The sequence below is a fragment of the Camelus ferus genome, chromosome 1 (assembly GCF_009834535.1).
Source record: "Camelus ferus isolate YT-003-E chromosome 1, BCGSAC_Cfer_1.0, whole genome shotgun sequence".
NCBI lineage: Eukaryota > Metazoa > Chordata > Mammalia > Artiodactyla > Camelidae > Camelus > Camelus ferus.
The window spans coordinates 91,761,359-91,777,799 of record NC_045696.1 but is presented as its reverse complement, the minus strand read 5'-3'; the positions used below and the strand labels follow the sequence as shown (position 1 = coordinate 91,777,799).

The 16,441-nt window shown below is 35.5% G+C and overlaps 1 protein-coding gene across 2 annotated transcripts in view; it reads left to right on the top strand.

The window, feature by feature from the left end:
• The window catches only part of LEKR1 (leucine, glutamate and lysine rich 1), a 200,489-nt gene that overhangs the window by 138,513 nt on the left and 45,535 nt on the right, over positions 1 to 16,441 (top strand). For both annotated transcript variants that reach the window (XM_014562369.2, XM_032485637.1), the window contains 2 exons: positions 4,099 to 4,176; positions 4,518 to 4,721. In XM_014562369.2, the coding sequence (XP_014417855.2) occupies positions 4,099 to 4,176; positions 4,518 to 4,721 (282 nt within the window). The remainder of the gene's footprint in view (positions 1 to 4,098; positions 4,177 to 4,517; positions 4,722 to 16,441) is intronic.

Sequence of the window (16,441 nt, the reverse complement as noted above, 5' to 3'; positions counted from 1 at the left end):
AGCTCTCGGGATGGTAGACTCTAGGGCTTTTTCTTTTTTTTCTTTAATTGCAGCCAAAATTACTTGTCCACATGGTCAAATAGCCACTTAAAGGAATTCTCCTGTCCCTGCCTCTAGATTTGGAAAAGTGTGTTAGAGTCTGAACATAGAGTGAAAGTTGTGGTTGGGGCTGCTGAATCTCAAAGCATTTCTAAAAGGAACATTTTTGTTTGATTTCAATGCAAATGTATAAAACTTGGGAACTACAAGAATACACAAAACAGAACATTATATTTATATTTCAGCATATCCTTATACTCCCTTTTTCTGAGTAATGCATATTTTAAACATTTTCACTTAGTAACATATCCTGGATATTTTCCCATGCCATTACATGATATATTTATAGTTATTAAATGACTATGTAGTAGTCAAATCTGTGGATGAACCATAACATATTGACTAACCCCTTGTATTTTAAAATGTCCAAATTTTTCTCTTTTATAAGTAAGGTACTCTGAAAATTCATATAGATAAATCTTTCTCTTTTTTTCCCATTTATTTATGTATTTATTTTAGTTTTATTTTATTGATTTATAGTCAGTTTACAATGTTGTGTCAATTTCCAGTATAAAGCACAATTTTTTCAGTCATACATGAGTAGATAAATCCTTCTATTCTCACACAGTTATTTCCTTAGGATAATTTTTGCTAGAATGAAACGCGTATTTTTAAGGTTTTTAAAGGGTAATGACTCATTACCCTCCAATAAGATTATACTGATTTATAATCTTAGCAGCGTTTGTAAATACCCATTTCTCCGCTTTCTAACTTATACTGGGTATTATAACTAAAAAAAAATTGTTCCTTTAATTAATGAAAAATTGTACCCCTGCATATTTGGCTCTTTCCTTTGTGACTCACCTGAGCACAACCTTTGCCCACTTTTCTAACGGCATGTTACTCTTTTCCTTATTCTTTCTTTTCTAATATTTTATTTGGAAATAATTTCAAACTTACAAAAAGTTGTAAACATCATGATAGCACAAAGAGCACCCTTGTAGTCTCTACCCACACTCACCTATTATTAACATTTAACCCATTTGTTTTCTCTTCACCCCAACCGCTGTCCCTCCATCCCTTTTTTTCTCTCTTCCCCCAAAACCCACACACAATTTTTTTCCTGCACCATTTGAGGATAAGTTACATACAACATGATCTTTTACTTCTAAATACTTCAGCCTGTCTTTCCTCAGGACAGTGATACTTTGCATAACCAGCGGAGTAATCAATGTCATTGACTTTAATCTGCCATTCGTATTCTGACTTTGTCAATGGGCCTTTATAGCACTTTCTTCTCTAGCACACAGTCCAGGTAGTGTCAGCCTTCTTGGTATGTCTCTTTAGCCTCCTTAAACCTGAAATATTTCTAGTCTGTCTTTGTCTTTTTAAGACATAGACATTTTTGAAGAATGCAGAATCCTGCATACTTTTTTAAAATTAAAACCAATTTTTATTTTGTATTTTTCTGATGTTTCCTCTTGATTGGATTAAGGATATGTGCTCTCAGCCGGACAACCACATAGGTGAGGACGTGCACGTCTCAGAGCATCACACCTGGAGGCACACGACCATTTGCCCCATTGGTGATGTTAATTTTAGTCACTTGGTCAAGGTATTGCTTAATTTTTCCACTGTATTATTATGAGGGTTTTTGCTCCCTTTCAACTAGTAAACAGTCTATAAGAGACATTTTAAATACATGCAAATGCTCTACTTTTCATCAATATTTACCCCTAGATGTAACATCCATTAATGATTTTTGGCTTATCCAGTCTTTATCACAGTCATCACTAGATAATGATTTTTCCAACTCCCTCCCCATGTATCAGTGAGCCCTCAGCATTCTACTTTAAGTAAGGGCTTCCCTTCTTCTGTTATTGATTTATTTATTATTGGTATGGACTCATGAACCCCTATTTTCGATAGTTTACAATTTATCACTGTACTTATTATTTAGGTACACAGACTGTCCTAAGGTTAGCCAGTGGGGGCCCCTTCAGGCTGGCTCTTGTGACACTGGACCAAGATCCCATTGTCTTTTATAAGCACTTTCTGGTATAACGAGCTGTTTCAGATATGCCTACTCAGCCCCAACCTTGGAATCAGCTATTTCTCTGAGCAGTCCTGGTTCCTCTGAATGGGAATAGTATTAAAGACCAATATCTAGGCCCTAAGTATTAATTCATGTGTGACTTGATTCTGGTAATGGTTTCATGGGCTTATATACATGTCAAATTTGTCAAACTGTATGTAATTTATTGTATGTCAGTACAATACCTAAATGAAGCTATTTTACAAAAAGTGGATAATAAAGGAAAACATTTTTTACAAAAGAAAGAGTAAAACTAAAATACAGTGTTAAAAGATAAAACTTGGGCAATAAAACTCCAAAGAAAATCAAAGTGATTACCATAAAATTCATGGGAATTGTCATTTTAGGGAGGGCTATGACTAGGACCAGGGGCATGAAGCTCCTAGGCTAGCTGGTAGATACAAGGGTTTTCTCCTTAAAATAATTCATTATATAATTGTTTATGCAATTTTTTGTAGCTTACAGTTTTATATTTCACAATAAAAGGTTTAAAAGTAAATGAATGTTGTGCATGTTCATGATATAAATAAATTATTGTTTATTAGGAATTAAAGTCATTCTGCAGGTAGGGCAACCCTATTAATAATCTAACATATCTTCGTACATTTATAAACTTGTTATTAAAATAGCTTATAAAGCTATTTTAAGGTACATTCAGATAATGAACTATTAATGAGCAGTCTATACAAACTTAAACTGGAATATTAATCTTTTTTGATATCTTACCTTTTTGAATATTGTTATGACTCAATCATATAAGATCAAAATGAATGTTTATTTCAGTTTTAGAATTTCCATTTTGTTCTTTTTAACGGATTCTATTTCTCTGCTGAGATTCATTATCCTTTCACTAATTAGAGTAGATTTTCCTGTATGTTTTTGAGCAAAGTTATAATTGTGCCTTCAAAAATCCTTGTCTGCTAATTTCAATCTGGGGCATCTCAGAGTCAGTCCCTATTAATTGTCTTTTCTCTTGAGAATAAGCCATGCTTTTCTGTGTCTTCCATGTGGAATAATTTTTATCATATTCTGGACATTGTGAATGTTATGTTATGGAAATTCTGGATTCTATTTCTCCAAATACTATAGTTGGTGGTAGGAGTGGTGTTACTTTAATAGTAAGCAGGTAATAAATTTGGTCAGCCTCAAACTGCAAACTGTCTCTAGGGCAAATCTCAGTTCAGTTCTTTTATTCTTAACTGGGCTGCTTGGAGTCTGCCTGGGACACATGTAGTTCAGGGCTCAGCCAGACATGTGGACAGAGTTTATATGCAGTATTTGGGACTCCTTCTCTCTGGCTTGCTCCTGTTCAGGGTTCACTCTTCACTTTCCAGCAGTAGTGATTGTCCATAAACACTGTCCTGTAGTTCTTCAAGCTAGAACAACCGTGAGTTTTCTACCAGTTTTCTATCAGAATTTTGGTTTTCCTGCATGGAAATTGCAGATTGGGGCCTGCCTTCAAGTTTAAAAATCATTAAAACAAAAACAAAAACAAAAACAAAACACCTGACCCCATGGCTGCCACTTTTAAGTGTCAGCTTCCCTCCAGAATCTTCCTGCTTTTGGTCACTTTCACATAGGTGTTTTTCTTTTCTTTTCTTTCCTTTTTTAATGTTATCTAAAGCTTACATCGGTCTGATAGAAGGTTACTTGGCCATTATGGAAGTGAACTAAATATTGATTTCTTTAAAGAATTAATAAAATGAAGATGCTAAGAAATTTTTTTATGGCTGAATAAAATGATGATATAGAAAAACACATAGAGTTGGACAAACAGTTTAGGTTATTTTTTGGCAAACAAAAACCCTTTGACTATATATTTCTAATTTCATGGAAATCTGTATAGGTAACCACAAATAGAATATGAAGATAAGAAAAATAATAAAGGAAAAACATGTTTTTAAAAAAGAAAGAAGATTCATTAACTATTTTGAAACATTTGAACCTCTTTTGTATTATTTTAGGAATAAATCTAATGAAGCTGATGAGTGTCAAAGAGAACTTAGAAAACTGAAGTTTGAATCCATTATTTCTGAGTCACGGTATACACTGCAAATTTTTTATTTAATATTTTTAGTAATTGAATTTGAAACCATATTTTAAATAACATTTTCTTTAAAACGTACTTATCTTTTCATATTGTATTCTTTATATATACAATACCTAATTTGATATTGTAATATATTGAAGCTGTTCATTGATTTTGCCCCTGCCTAGATATGAAAACTTTAAAACCACAGAACTGTCCATTTATTTTGCATTCTTAATTTTTTAAGTTAGAGTTAAAATCTTTAGTTAAGTGAAATGTTTATATATCTTTAATAAACATAAAAATATAGTGTTCAATGCATATTGGTGGATTTTTTTTCTTATTCCATTTTAGGCACACCAGATTGCTTAAAGAAAAAGAGGACTCTTCAATGACTTGTCAACAAATATATAAAACTTTACAAGAAGAACTGACTGCAAAAGAAAGACGAGAAGAAGACTTAAAAAGAAGAATTAATTTTGCAGAAAATGAACTAGAGATAACCAAAACTCTTCTGAATCAGACAAAGGAAGAGGTTGTAACACTGAAAAATGAAAGGTACAGTCAAGAATAATTTCTTCCAAATATGCTTTGTGTTTAAGTCAGTATTCTATATATTTATTTGAAACATCAAGATCCTACATATTTTGATAACAGTGAACTCACAGGATTAAAGATTTTTTTATTTTTTAAATTTTATTTTATTGAGTTATAGTCAGTTTTCAATGTTGTGTCAGCTTCCAGTGTAGAGCACAATTTTTCAGTTATACATGAACATACATATATTCATTGTCACATTCAGATTAAAGTTATATTTCACCTGAAAGGTCATTGCATCCCACCACCTTATTCCATGAATGATTAAATTGAAGCCCAAATTGGTTAAATGACTTGCTTAACATCACAGTTAGTTATTGGAAGTAAAGATGGAACCCACGTTGCATTTGGTGTTAGATTTTTATTGAAATAATCAAAAAGACCATGTGTGGTACTTAAAACTACTGAATTTCACCATGGCCAATAATTGGTAGATTCTATCATTTTCCAACAGAAAAACATCTTTTATATTACATTTTCTTTCTATTAGCTCCTGCTTTTCTTCTCTCTTTATTTATCAACACCTCTTATTGAGGGCTCTCCACAGGCAAAGGTACCTCTGGTACTTAGTAATGTCAGGGATACTAAGAAGCATATTCCTACACCCACCCTGATATTTTTGCTTAATTAATTTGTCTTTAAATTAACCTTATCTGTACTTAATATCTCAACCCTGCTTTCTTTCTTTTTGTTTTCATTTGCCTGATATGTCTTTCATTCTTTCTGAGTCCTTTTGTTTTGAATTCATATCTGATAAATAGTACAAATTTGGGGGATTTGTTGTATTGGTTTTTGTAAAATCTGGGAGTCTTTAATAGAAGATGTTATGCGATTTACATTTATTGATATAACTATTATATACCATAAGAACACAAGTTCCATAAGAGCAAGAATTTCTGTCTTGTGTTATTCTCTGTGCACAGAAGGTGTGATTGGCTATTTGGTTTTCATTCTTACTATCATTTTAAATTTTATTTATTTTATGAGTATTTGGCTGCTTTATAATTTAGATTTATAATCTTGTTTTCATTCTTTTTAAGGGTAGCTATTTGCTCCCAGAGGAAGAGTCTGAGAGTAGGGCCCTGGGAGTGGGTAGCAGGCAGCTTAGAATTAGGTTCATTGTCTCAAAACTTTCTCACCAGCACTGTGCCCTGGGTCATATCTGTCTCTACTCCAGGCTAGACAGAGTTCTGTCTAGTTCACAGAGAAACAAGGCTTGTCTTTGGTCCCTCCTGGGATGATACACATTTACTTCTCTTTGATTGAATAGGATGAACAACCACAGAGCTGATTGCCACCCACTATTGCTTCCTCACCCTGCCACACCAATAACCTGCTTCTTGCAAAGATAATGTGCCTTGTAGTTATGTGACTTTTCATTCCACTCTTACCTCTGCCATTTCACAATTGTGTCACTGTTAAGCCCATAGCATATTAGAAGCAGCAGTTTTATAAGCAGGACATTTGCAAGAGCCAGGCTTACTAATAAGAAGGAATGGTAACTGAAAGATTGACCATGCATAAGAAGAAAGAAAAACTATAAGCTCAAACAAAAAACTTTAAAAGCATTGCAGTTTGGCCCAATGTAGATAGAGACAAACAGCCCTACACACATCAGTCACCTTCAGTGTCTCTATATTTATAACATGGGTTAATAACTGATGGCCATAATGATGATCCTGAGTCAGAAAGATTAAAATCAGCTATATACTCTAAGTATATAGAAGGAAAAGAATACCCCATTTCCAGTGATGTCAGGTTAATTAGACTTAACTGTTTATCCAGATGAATTCTGTCTCCTTCATAGTGGTCATTGTGAAGATCCTATCTCTGTTCAAGCATTTCTGGAACTCTTTTCTGAAGATTAGCTTAAGTGTACATGTTTTAGAATATACTCAGTATGATGAATCTTTGACCTTTAGGAATGAATTTGATTTTGAAAACAATCTCAATAGATCCAGTGAAAGCAAGTTCAGGGAAAATGATGGGAAATCAGTCTGGGAACTATCATTGGGGATTAAAAATAAGTAAAATATTTTCTTTTTTTCTACACTTAATAAATTATCTCTGGCAGCAATTTAAAGATGGCAGTTACATGAATGTTTTAAGGATTAATAATATCATTGGAATAAATATAGAACTTTCTTGGGAGATTGATTGCTTTGAAATAGCACACTGTGTTTTGCCATGTTTTTAAAAAATTTAGTATGATTCTAGTCTTACCTTCTATTATAAGTGTTAAAGATAATTTCTTTAAATTTTCAGAGAACAGAGATATTACTGGACTGCTTCCTCCTCTTCTCCCTTCTACCCCGGCTTTTTTTTCTCTGTCATACTCTTGCCCTTTTTCCTTCTTTTCTCTCTATACTTTAGTCTATCCAAAAGCAGACATGGTATTACCTAGTCATTTGGTGGCACCAAGTTTACTGACATGCTGTCTGTCACATAATAAAAATTAAAATGTGCTTGTGGATCAATAAGTTATCAGATTATCATAGGAGTACTCCTAGACATAAGCATTGCCTTTTTTCTTTGTCCTAGGCCACTTTCAGACTTTTGTCTGCCTTGTCTTCTGTTGTATCCTTGGAATCTGGCACATGTATCCCCTCAATAAATATTTGTTGAGTGAATGAAGGACTTGCTTTGGGTAATTCAGTCAACAATTATTTGTTGAGCATTTACTAAATGCCAGGTACTATGTACCTTGGGGATACAACAGTGAATCTGAAATTTCCCTGTCCTCGTGAAGCTTACATTCTAATGGGAGAGACAAACTATTAAAAAGATAAAAACTAGAGAACTAACAAGAATAATTATAGATTGTGATAGTGAATTTAAAGTAAAGGGTATTGTAGTAGAGACTGATAGAAGGAGTACCTGCTTTGGAAAGGGTAGTTGTAAAAGTAACTTCCAAAATGATACATAAAGAAGACAAGTAGAGAGAGGTTCCCATACAAAGGACCAGGGAAGAGTTTTACAAGCAGAGAATGAGCTTGGTGAGTTCTCAGAAGTGATAGTGGAGTCCTAGCAAGTGTGAGGGAGGTAGGTGAGGGCCAGTCATGCAGGGCCTCATGGGCCCATAGGAGTTTGGGTATTATTTTCAGTGCAATGAAAAGAAACCATTGAAGGGATTTAAGCTGAGGAGTGACACTGGTGAAAGATGGTTTTGGCTGCTGAATGGAGAAGATGTTGGAAGTGGGGGCAAGTCAGGTCATTTACAGTTTTGATATTAATCAAAGGATTTTGTGCATAGTTAAGCCTAAGAGACATGAGAAAAATGAAAGTCTTCAGCTCTCACCCTCTGCACATTTCAACTGGATCTGAATGTCTATACCAAGTGGATGGGAGCAAATAGCCAGGGCTTACATCATGTTGAGCCAGAGGGATATATGAAAGCCAGGGTAAAAAGACATCCTAAAGAACAAGTGACCTTTCAGAGGCCTTGACCTTACTATCTAAGCCTGCCTTAAAACTTCGTTTTCCTTTGGCTTCAGGGGCAACATGCTATCCTGCCCCTTTCCTGTCTCTGCTTTGGTTCTTTGCCCTTCCCTCCTTCGATCACCTGACAGCAGACGTTCCTTGAAGTTCAAGCCTGAATTTGGCTTTCCTCTCTCCACTTTCTTTCCTTCAGTGAACTGTCTCTCAGCTGAGCAAATTTTCTTTTGAATCTTTGATTTGAAGCACCAATGAGATCTCTAAATAAAGGTGTCCTTAAGCAGTTGGAGATGTGAAAGTCCTTCCAAAAAAAGAAGCTGGGCTCAGGAAAAGCTTAAAATAGAGATGCTTGATGACTCCAGCAGAGATTCTGGTTCAGTAGGACCGGGCAATGCCTGGGAATCTGCTACACAGCAAGGTCCCAAACCACTGCCGTGGAAGGACAGCAACCAGCCAGGCTGCCAGATGTGCTCCCCAAAGGCCAAAGCCCAACTCGCCCACAGTACCAGTGTGTTCTGCAAACTCAGGCAGTTTCTTCCACTCACCACCCCTCCCGACAGCAGAGCCCCTGCCAATGATGCCACTGGGACCATTATGGAAAATGTGAACCATAGAAGCTATGTAGCTTCAGAAGAGGTGAAAAAGAAGATGTGAAAAGCCAGAACTGGCCCTAGAAAACAACTGGCAGAACTTCTGAGTTTGGGGTAGGAAAAGAGTTAGAGACGAGGAAATAATTCATACATTAGGACAAATCTAATTAATTAGGCATTGCTTCCTCCCCCACACTCAGCTGAGAAGCTCTAGTAGGAGAAGAGGCTCCACTGTAAAGAAGAGAAGTGATCCTTCGAGATCCCAGGGGCTGAGAGTAGAGAAGGCCTGGCCAGCTTGGTCACAGGCACACTGGGCCTGGAGAGGGGGGTCTCCTTGGTGGGTGGGGAGGGATACAGCAAGGTACAGGGACAGTGCCAGAGAAAAGTGTAGCTATTTTAAAAATTCTGTGTAAAGAGGGCGAGCCCTCAGCTCTCATGCTTCCAGGCTACAAGGTGTCTTCGGCCAGGGCCAGAACTCTGCCCAGGACCATGAATTTGTGATACCACTTCAGAAGTATTATGAATTAAATAGGGTTTTGTGGGCTGGCCTGCAGGCCTAATTCCTTTTATATGGAAAATTATTTCTATGGTAAAATGTTTTCGGGAATTTCTATAATCAACCTACAAATACATTTTAGAAAGACATGTGTTTAAGCTTGGAGACTGCCCACATCTAACACTTAGAGAAATTCATTTATGTGGTAACGTGCGGCCTACAACCGCACTGCCGAAACACACAGCTGTTTGTAAGAGCCCACACCCGGTGCATTCATTCCCAAGAGCTGTGTTAGACCTATCTTGGTAAGTTCCAAGAAAAAAATATAGAAGAGTACTTATTGTGATGTACTTGCCAATAACATGACAGGTTTAGTGGAGAACGTTTTTGGACAAAAAGCTTCGTTGTGTCCAAAGTTAGGTGCAAGTTGCTTATTATTCTGTGAAATAAATAATCTCCATGTGTTTCCCTAGCTAGCCAACTATTTATGTGTCTTAAATGAAATTTACTTAATTGCTCCCTGTCCCCTCGATGCGTATCTTTTAGGCCACAAGCAAGGTTATTCCCTCTCTCACATACACATTAACTTCTTTTTCAGTTTCCTCATCCTCTTCTCTTTCTCTGTCTTTTCTTTTCTTTCTTCTTTTTCTTTCTTTTTTTTTTATTTGATTAACAGCTATAAACCCTCACCTCAGAGGAATATACATAAAATCTAACAAATTATTTCAGGAGATTGATGCAGTGTCCTGTTTTCCTGTGTGCGACACAGCCCCATGATTAAACGTACCTGCTTCTTCAGGCTTTCTTCCACTCCTCCCTCCTTCCTTTCCTCTCTCCTCCCTGCTTTCTCCCTCTCAAGCTCTCTCACACACCACCCACAGGGGTCGCAGTCATGGGGAGCCCTCTGAGTGCTTCCGTGGACATGACCTTGTCTTCACACTGCCCTGAGTGAGATGCATCATTGCGGGGCAGTCAGCAGAATGGGTCAGGACCCAAAAACCGGCCTGAACTCTGCCCTCCTCACCACCTGCCACAGAGGAAGGGGCTTATTTTTCTTGCATAAGTGTGCTATTCCCCTCTTACCAAACCCTGTCTTCCTAGATCTGCCCCTACCCAGAGGGAGCACTTTTTCTAATGCATCAACCCAGAGGGAAAGCCATTTTCAAATTTGCACAAAGGCTCAGGCTAGCAGAGCTGTGACCCTCTCTTGTGAAGCAGATATCATCTTCCACATTTTACACTAGAGGAAACTGAGGTTAAGCAAGGCTGAATGTCTTGCTCAGGGCTACAGAATTGGCAAAGATAGAACTCAAGCTCCATGTATCTAACTGTAACCCATGTTCCCTCAACTACAGTTTGCACCATTCCCTCAGCATTTGTCTTGAAGGGCTCAGTTGTGTCAGCTTCTCTCAGTGTGACTTCTCTTTCTTATCATGCTATAACATGAAGTGTTCAGGGAACTCCCAGCCCTGCAGAAAGCAGAAAAACTCAGGGAGCCCCTTTTGTGTTCCTTCTCCTCCTCCCCTCACTTACCCCACCTCTCCACTCTTTCAGGATTCTTCCAGGCATTCAATAAATACAAGATGGTGACCTTTGTCTTCCCTTCTCTAGTGCCTTGGCAAAATCAGAAGTGGAGCTATATCTTCAGAACAAAAGTAGAATGATAACATTTCACAGTACATTCTAGAAGAGAAACTTGGTGTTTGATGGAGCTTGTCATACTTTCTTGAAGGCTAGCAGCAATAAGAAATGTAGAATTTAAGAAGGAATGTAGAAGCAAGGTTTCAAGGGTTCTGTTACTTCATGTTAGTGTCGCTTAGTACAAAAAGAATGGGCTTTAACGTTAGGCAAACATAGGTTTAAAATCCCAACTTGACCATGTCAAGTTTGGACAACTAGCTTAACCACTTTAAGGCGCATTTTCCTTATCTGTGAATGGGCATATTAATAAGAGCTATTTTCCTGTGAAGATTAAATCATCTAGTATTGTGCCTGTTAGGTTGTAGGTTCCCAAAAAGTATTAGTTCTCTCTTATCTTCCTTTAAGTCACTAACCTGTTAAAGCATCATATTTTATTAATTTTTATACCCTGCACTGCTGATACAGATATTTAGTAAATGTCTGTTGAATTCAATATTACCCACTTTACTCTTAGAGTTGTAAAGATTAGTCCATGGGATGATTCGTTTGGATGGAATCCTGTTGGTTTAAAGCATTATGTAATGAAGTGTTCTAAGTAATACCATTCTAAAATAACCTTATCAGATATTTTCCCCAAAACTTACCTCTTTCTCTGATTTCCTGTCTATCAACAGCTCTCAAAACAAGACTTGCCTAACTTCTTATAATATCACAAACACTGCTTTTAACAGAGGCAGGAGTTGGGGCAAAATAAAAATTATCTCTTTGATTGACAGTGTGAAGACATCACTAAAAGAACCTGTGAAACAGAATTTAAAGCTGTCATTTGGCATTATGGTTTGACATTTGTTTGCAGTTATGTTTTAACTACAATTAAGGGAATTTAGGTTTTTGCATATGTGTAAGAAATTAGATTCTCATTTTCCTTTGGTCTAAGAATTTAAAGTTTTTAAAATAAATACTCCTAATTGTGAGTAGATTCTAATTTGCCTGTTGTGCCAACTTCAAAATGTTATTTTAAAAAACTATCTAATGATATTGCAGGATAGAGAGCCCTTGGCTGGTATAAGCTTGAACCAGCTTTGCCTCTTGTGAATCATATCACTTTAGATAGTCATTTACCATCAGGATCTTCGTTTCTTCTAAAAGTGGGGAATTGCACTAATGTATTTCCAATGAACAGCAAGAAAAAACCACTGTATCCCCAGAGACTAAAACAGTGCCTGACACATAGAGGTACTCTATAAATATTTGCTGGATGGATGGATGAATGGATGGGAATGAATTTAATCCCAATCAAAGCACTGATCACAGGATTCAAAACTCTGGTAGCAGGTCAGCTTCTGACTTGCCAAAAATCAGTTCAAACTTCTGGATTCTAGTGATGACCTTTTTAATGAATTCTTAGTACAATCCAAATGTAGGACCTGAATCTGTGTTGTTTCCTATAATTCTAAGGCATCAGTAGCTCTGGAATTGATTCTGAAGAGGAAATTGGATGTCTGCATGATATTCAAAAACAACTATACATTTTCAGCTTTTTATAACATGGAAAAATACGGAATGTGCTTCTAATAATATTTTATTTTCTTATAATTTCTCTAGATTTCTAGCAAAAAGTCTCACTAGAGTCAAATTTGATCCTTTATAGTTTCTTTCAAGATAAGACTGCTTTTTATTTATCGATGTTTTTAGATGGTTTTGTAGTCCTGAATAATATGCAAGCTTTTTCTTGAGTGTACTACACAAGTGTGATTTCATTTCTGGAATTAGGATTATCTTTTTCACACATATAATCATCTCTACATACATTACTCAGGGCCCATTCTGTGTTAACCAAGAATACTGTGTTTGTAACATCATGTATAATCATTCTTTCTGCCTTGTCTCATTAAAGAATCACACTGAGTCAAGAATAGAAGCCCAGCAGGAATCAAAAAGATATGAAAATCCTCATTTCTGTAGCTATAATAGCAAGCAAAATTATCATCACACATACAAGTTCATAACTTTTATAACAGTTCACTCAAAATGCTTTGTACTTCGTGGAAATGTCATAAGGAACTTCATAACTTTGTCAATTCAGTGAAAGATTATCACTTCACTAGCATTGTTTGAACTTTCGCTTACTGTATTTTAGCTTCTATAATCTACTAGACTTTCAGTTTTTGTTCTAAAGGGATACATATAACAGCAGTGTTTTTTACTGGGTCCATCAGAGGAATGTATATTGAATGGATTCTACTTTTGTTTTTTTTGTTTTTTAATTTTTTTTTGTTGTTTTTTGGAGGAGGTACTGGGGATTGAACCCAGGACCTTGTGTATGCTTGAGCATGTACTCTGCCACTTTATAACTATCTCCAGAGAGACTGAAATTCGAGCATCTCAAATATTCAGTACTATCCATTTTATAGTAAAGGTAACTTCTAATTTACTCAAAGCACCCATCTGGAAATGCTCATTGGAATTTTCTAATCAGTAAGACCCCTTTTCAAATAGGAAACCTGAATTAAGACATAAAGTGGATCAAATTGCCAGAACTCTGCTGCCTAGCCACTTCTAGCAAGCACGTGGCCAGCCACATCCATTCTATGGTACTAGTATTTTGAAAACCAGGTGAAGTGCTACTTTATTTCCATTGACTGCTGCTCCTTATTTTATCACGGTTACCATTATAAGATTCTAATCTTATACCTGAAGTTGTGTAATATCACTTGAAGGTAGACCAGCATGGTTTTCTATTGCTGACCTAATAAATTACCACAAACTTAGTGGCTTATACCAATACAAATTTATACAGTTCTGGGGGTCAGAAGCCCAAATGAGTGTTAAGGGGCTAAAATCAATAGGGCTGGTTCTTTCTGGAAGCTCCAGAGGAGAATACATTGCTTGCTTCTTCTAGCATTTAGAACCTGCTGGCATTCCTTGGATCCTAGCCCTGTGAATCTAATCTAATCTCTGTTTCCATTATCATGTCACCACCCTCTCCCACATTAACCTTCTTGTCTCTGTCTTATAAAGTCTTGATAATTATAATTAGGGCATAATCAGATGAACCAGGATAATCTCCTCATCTCAAGAAACTTAATGTAATCATATCTGCAAAGCCCTTTGGCCATATTTAGGAGAGAATGGGAATTAGGACATGGATATCTTGGAAGACAATTATTTAGCCTACTGTGACAAGTCAAAGATGGCTATTATCAACCCTATAGCAACCATTAAATAAAACTAAACAAAGAGTTATAGCTAATATGCCAACAAAGCAGATAAAAGTGAATCATAAGCCATATGCAAAATCCAAAACAAGGCAGTTAAAGAAGGCAAAGGAAGCAACAGATGGGACAAATAGGAAACAAATATGCAAGATGATGGATTTAACCCTAACCATATCACAATTCAATAAAGTGTAAATTTCTAACATTTTAATTAAATAGGCAGAAATTATCATATTGTATAAAAAAGTAAGATTCAGTCATATACTGCCTATAGGAAATGTATTTTAAATGTAAAGACACAAAAGGTTAAAAGTAAAAGAATGGGAAAAGATATACCATGCTGACACTAATCAAAAGAAAGCTAGAATGTGTGTTTATTAATATCAAGCAATGTAGATTTTAGAACAAAGAGTATTACCAGGAATAAATAAATTCATTTCATAGTGATAAATGGATCAATCCATTTGTAAGAATCGTAAACGTTTGTGCATCTAATAACAGAGCTTGAAAATACATGAAGCACAAAGTGATAATACTGTGAGAAGTAGACAAATTCACAGTTATTGTTAGAGATTTTAATAGCTCTCTCTTAACGATAGATAAAACAAGTAGACCAGAAAATGAGTAAGGCTACAGAAGACTTGAACTTTACAATCAACTTAGCCTAATTGACATTTATACAACATTCCACCCAACAACAGCAGAATACACTTTTTTTTTTCTCCAAGAGAAAGAGCATACACACAAAATATTTACCAAGATAGACAACATAATTGGGTTATAAAACAAAACCAAAGAAATTTAAAAGTACTCAAATCATGCAAAGTGTATTCTCTGATCACAATCTAATTAACTTAGTAATAAATAACAGAAAAGTATTTGAAAAATCCCCCAAATATTTATAAACTCTGTAACACAATTCTAAGTGAGATACGGGTCAAAGAAGATATCAAAAGGGAAATTACAAAGTTTTTTGAACTAAATGGAAATAAAAACATTGGAAGGTGGTGGCACATCACTAAAGCAAAACTTCAGGGGGCAAACTTACAGCAGTAAATGACTGTGTGAAAATAGAAGAAAGTCAGCCTCCACCTTAAGAAGTTTGAAAAAGAAGAGGAAATGGATCCCAAGATAAGTAGAAGAAAGTAAATAAAGATCAGAGCAGAAACCAATGACATAGAAAACAGAGAAACAATATAGAATATCAATTAAACAATCAATTTCTTCAAGGAGATCAATAATATTAATAAACCTTAAGTCAGATTCATCAGGAAAAAAGAGAGAAGACAAAATTTACCAATATCAGAAATGAGAGTGGTGATAATACATTCTTTGGATATTAATACATTAATAGAGGAATATTATGAACAACTTTATGCCATTAATTTTGACAACTCTGATAAAATGGACACATTTTTTGAAATATAAAATACTAAGTTTCACTAAAAAGAAATAGATAACCTGAATTTATAGTTTACATTTTTCCCGTGAAGAAAATTTCAGGTCCAGAAGGTTTCATTGAGAAATTTTATGAAGCATTTAAGGAAGAACTAGTACTAATTCTACCCAAACTCTCCCAGAAAATTAAAGAAGAAGGAATAGTTTTTAATTTATTTCATGAAACCAGTATTACCCTGATACCAAAATCTGACAAAAGCATTACAAGCAAATTAACAAACATCCCTCAGAAGCATAAATGCAAAAATTCTGAACAAAATTTTAGCAAATTGAATCCAGCAACATAAAAAAACAAGGAAACAAATCATGCATATGTGAGGTTTATCCCCAGATTGCAAGATTGGTTTAATATTCAAAAATCAATTATTGTTATTTAAAACTTTTAAAACTCTGTGATTGTGTCAATAGAAGCAAAAAAGCTGTTGACAAAGTACAACATTCATTCCTAATTAAAAAAAAAAATCTCAGCAAAGTGGGAATAGAGAACTTTTTCAAATTGATGCAAGGCATCAGCAAAAACCTACAGAAACATCATACTTAGTAGTGAGACTAAATACTCTCTTCCTAAGATCAGGAACAAGAGAAAAATATCTACTGTCAACAGTTCTGTTCAGCCTTGTGCTGAAAGTTCTAGTCAATACAGTCAGAAAAAGAAAGAAAAGCCATCAGACTGGAAAGGAAGAAATAAAACTGTTTTATTCACAGATGATATGCTTACTACCATACAAAACCCTATGGAATCTACAAAAGAAGTTACTAGAACTAATAAGTGAGTTTAACAAAAGGTTGCAGGAAAAAAAAAATCAATATCCAAAAGCCAAGCTAATTTCTATATATTTGCAA